General features: G+C 55.7%; 1 protein-coding gene across 1 annotated transcript; it reads right to left on the bottom strand.

Annotated features, from left to right (window-relative positions):
- Nucleotides 1–126: 126 nt before the first annotated feature.
- Nucleotides 127–1,937, bottom strand: LOC115271573 (deleted in malignant brain tumors 1 protein-like; the record flags this gene model as incomplete). The annotated part of the gene is made up of 2 exons (XM_029914420.1): nucleotides 127–456; nucleotides 1,608–1,937. Coding segments are annotated over 2 exons (660 nt in total), but the record flags the coding sequence as incomplete, so codon positions are not given.
- Between the last annotated feature and the right edge of the window lie 659 nt (nucleotides 1,938–2,596).

The raw sequence follows: 2,596 nt of genomic DNA, 5'->3' as shown, positions 1-2,596 counted from the left end.
CCTTCAGTACAGGCCCATAGCACAATGCTGGGGCACAGGAACTCAGATGGGGAACCAGGGGCTACACTGAAAGCTTCCTAATCCACTCCCTGCAGCACCCACCATGCCAGAAGAGATGAGGCTTACCTGAGCACACAACACCAGCATCTTCTACGTGGTTACAGTTATGCTCTCCCCAAGGCCGAGCCCTGCATTCGGAGAGGGCAGCTTCTGTCCCTGTGCAGTTTACCTCATCCAGCCAGATACGGTCAGGTCCCTGTCCAAACCGAGACCCGCGTGGGGCTGATAACGCCGTCCCACAGCCCAGCTGCCTGCACACGACTCTGGCCTCAGTTAAATCCCAGTTGTCATCACACACGGTTCCCCACTGCTGGTTGTGAAGCACCTCGACTCTCCCAGCGCAGCGACTTGGGCCGTTCACAAGTCGGAGTTGAGCCACTTCTGAAATGCCTGAGTCTGCAAACACCCCAAGGGAATAAACACTCAGGAAGGTTCCTGTGCATGTGATCACTAGTGACAATGGAGAATGTAGCGCTTCCCACTTACAGGTCCACACAACAGATACCCATCAAGGGCTCACTCCCCACCACTGACATGCTGCCACCTCTGGGGTGAATCAGGGCAGCTGAGAGACATGCTAGGCAAAGTTGGCCCAGCTGTTTATACAGGAAATTGGAAAGAATTAGGCATCTCCCATGCACTACAGGTCTCAAACCCAGGTCCACGACGTTGCCGAACTACAGCTTTACCCGTCACATCACGGTGAAATGAGGGAATAGTAGCTAATGGTCCACCAGCAGAGGCCCACCCACCACAGGCAGGTGACTAGAAGCAGACTGCTGATTGGACACCTCCAGGTGTAAAGCTTCCTGTTCCCATCCTACCCCTTGTCTGAGCAACTCGTTTCTAAGGCTGCTGCTGGCCAGACCCCAGGGACCAGGTTCCTGCCTCCTCGCCCGGTTCCCGCTCCTTCCTCCCACTACCACCCCTTGTTCCTGGCTCCTGCTGCCTGGCCCTGTGCCTGCTCCTTGCTCCCATTACTGCCCCTTGTTCCTGCTTCCTCAGCCTAATTCCAGAGACCAACTCTGACTGTGGCTTGACCTTGGACAAGGCTTCAGACTCTGTTTCTGGCTTTCATATTTTGTGTGATTTCCAACCGTGATCCCGATGCCACCTTGTCTTTGACCACTAGGCCACACCGCCGTGTTACTGGCCCTGACAATGTCCAATCCCATCTACGCCAAGGGTAACATTAGTTAAGTTGCCAATTTCCCGGGACACTGGGGTCAGGAGCCTGATGCTTGGCAAAGTGACCCAGGGTTCCCAGTGAACAGCTACAGGCTCCAGCTGACACTGAATCTGACTGGGGGGCCCAATGGCTACAGAGGGCCAGACTGTGCCATAGCTTGGCACTGGGACTGGAGCGGGCAGAGATGGTGGAAGGTCTCTCACAGGGACACATACACCTCTCCCTGCAGCACAGCCCCCCAGCACCTCGCTGAGACACTAGGGTCAGCACTGGCTCAGACAGGGAAGTAGGGACTGTGCTGAAAGCTTCCCAGCCTGTTCCAGGAAGCAGTCCCAGTGATGTGACGGAGGAGGGTTACCTGAGCACACAACACCGGCATCTTCTCCGTGGTGACAATTATTGTCTCCCCAAGGCCGAGCCCTGCATTCGGTGAGGGCAGCTTCTGTCCCTGTGCAGTTAACCTCATCCAGCCAGATAGTGTCAGAACTTCTCCCAAATCGAGCCCCGCCTGGGGCTGATAACGCCGTCCCACAGCCCAGCTGCCTGCACACGACTCCAGCATCAGTTAAGTCCCAGCCATCATCACACACGGTTCCCCACTGATGGTTATGAAGCACCTCGACTCTCCCAGCGCAGCGATTGGAGCCGTTCACCAGTTGAAGAGGACCTGGGTCTGGAATGATCGAGTCTGCAAATGCAATAAATACTCAAGGAGATTCCTGTGCGTCTGATCACAAGTGATTCTGATGACTGTATTGCCTACCATTCATGCGTGTGACTGGCCTCCTCACACAGCCACTGCATGTCAAGGGCTTAGTCCCCACCACTGACATGCTGCCACTTCTGGGGTGGCACTGGGCAGCTGAGAGTCAGGGCACAGAAATATGGTGACTGTGCATGACAGGAAGTAGGGGAAATGTTTGTCCAGTCAGAGCTGTGGGGGACGTTACAAGTTCAGGAGTAATTATCTGTGGGGCAAATTGTCCAGCATAGTTGAGCTATTAGCCCAACTCTTGACAAAGTGACCTGGGTTTCTAGTCCCCAGGAGTGTCTGCAAGCTCTGTTTGACACCAAGTCCCACAGCTGGGATCCATGCTTACCCAGCACCCCATTGTGCCAGGGAGGGGTGGGGGATCAGAGCGGGGAGAGGGCCTCTCACTGTGCACCACACACCACCCTCTGCAGCTCATGCCCCCTAGCTCAGCTCTGGGGAATTGTGAGCGTCACTCACTGTAGGGAGAGAACCTCATACGCTGCAGCACAGACCTTTTGTCAGCCAGCGGGAGGACTGGGGTCAGCCCAGACTGCTAGAGGAGAGCGCCCCCTACTGTGTTCCCAACCTGCTCC

Source organism: Terrapene carolina, unplaced genomic scaffold (assembly GCF_002925995.2).
Source record: "Terrapene carolina triunguis isolate 2854851 unplaced genomic scaffold, T_m_triunguis-2.0 Scaffold50676, whole genome shotgun sequence".
NCBI classification, from domain to species: Eukaryota; Metazoa; Chordata; order Testudines; family Emydidae; genus Terrapene; species Terrapene triunguis.
Note: the sequence above shows the minus strand (reverse complement) of the source record. Positions and strands in the feature narration are given on the sequence as shown.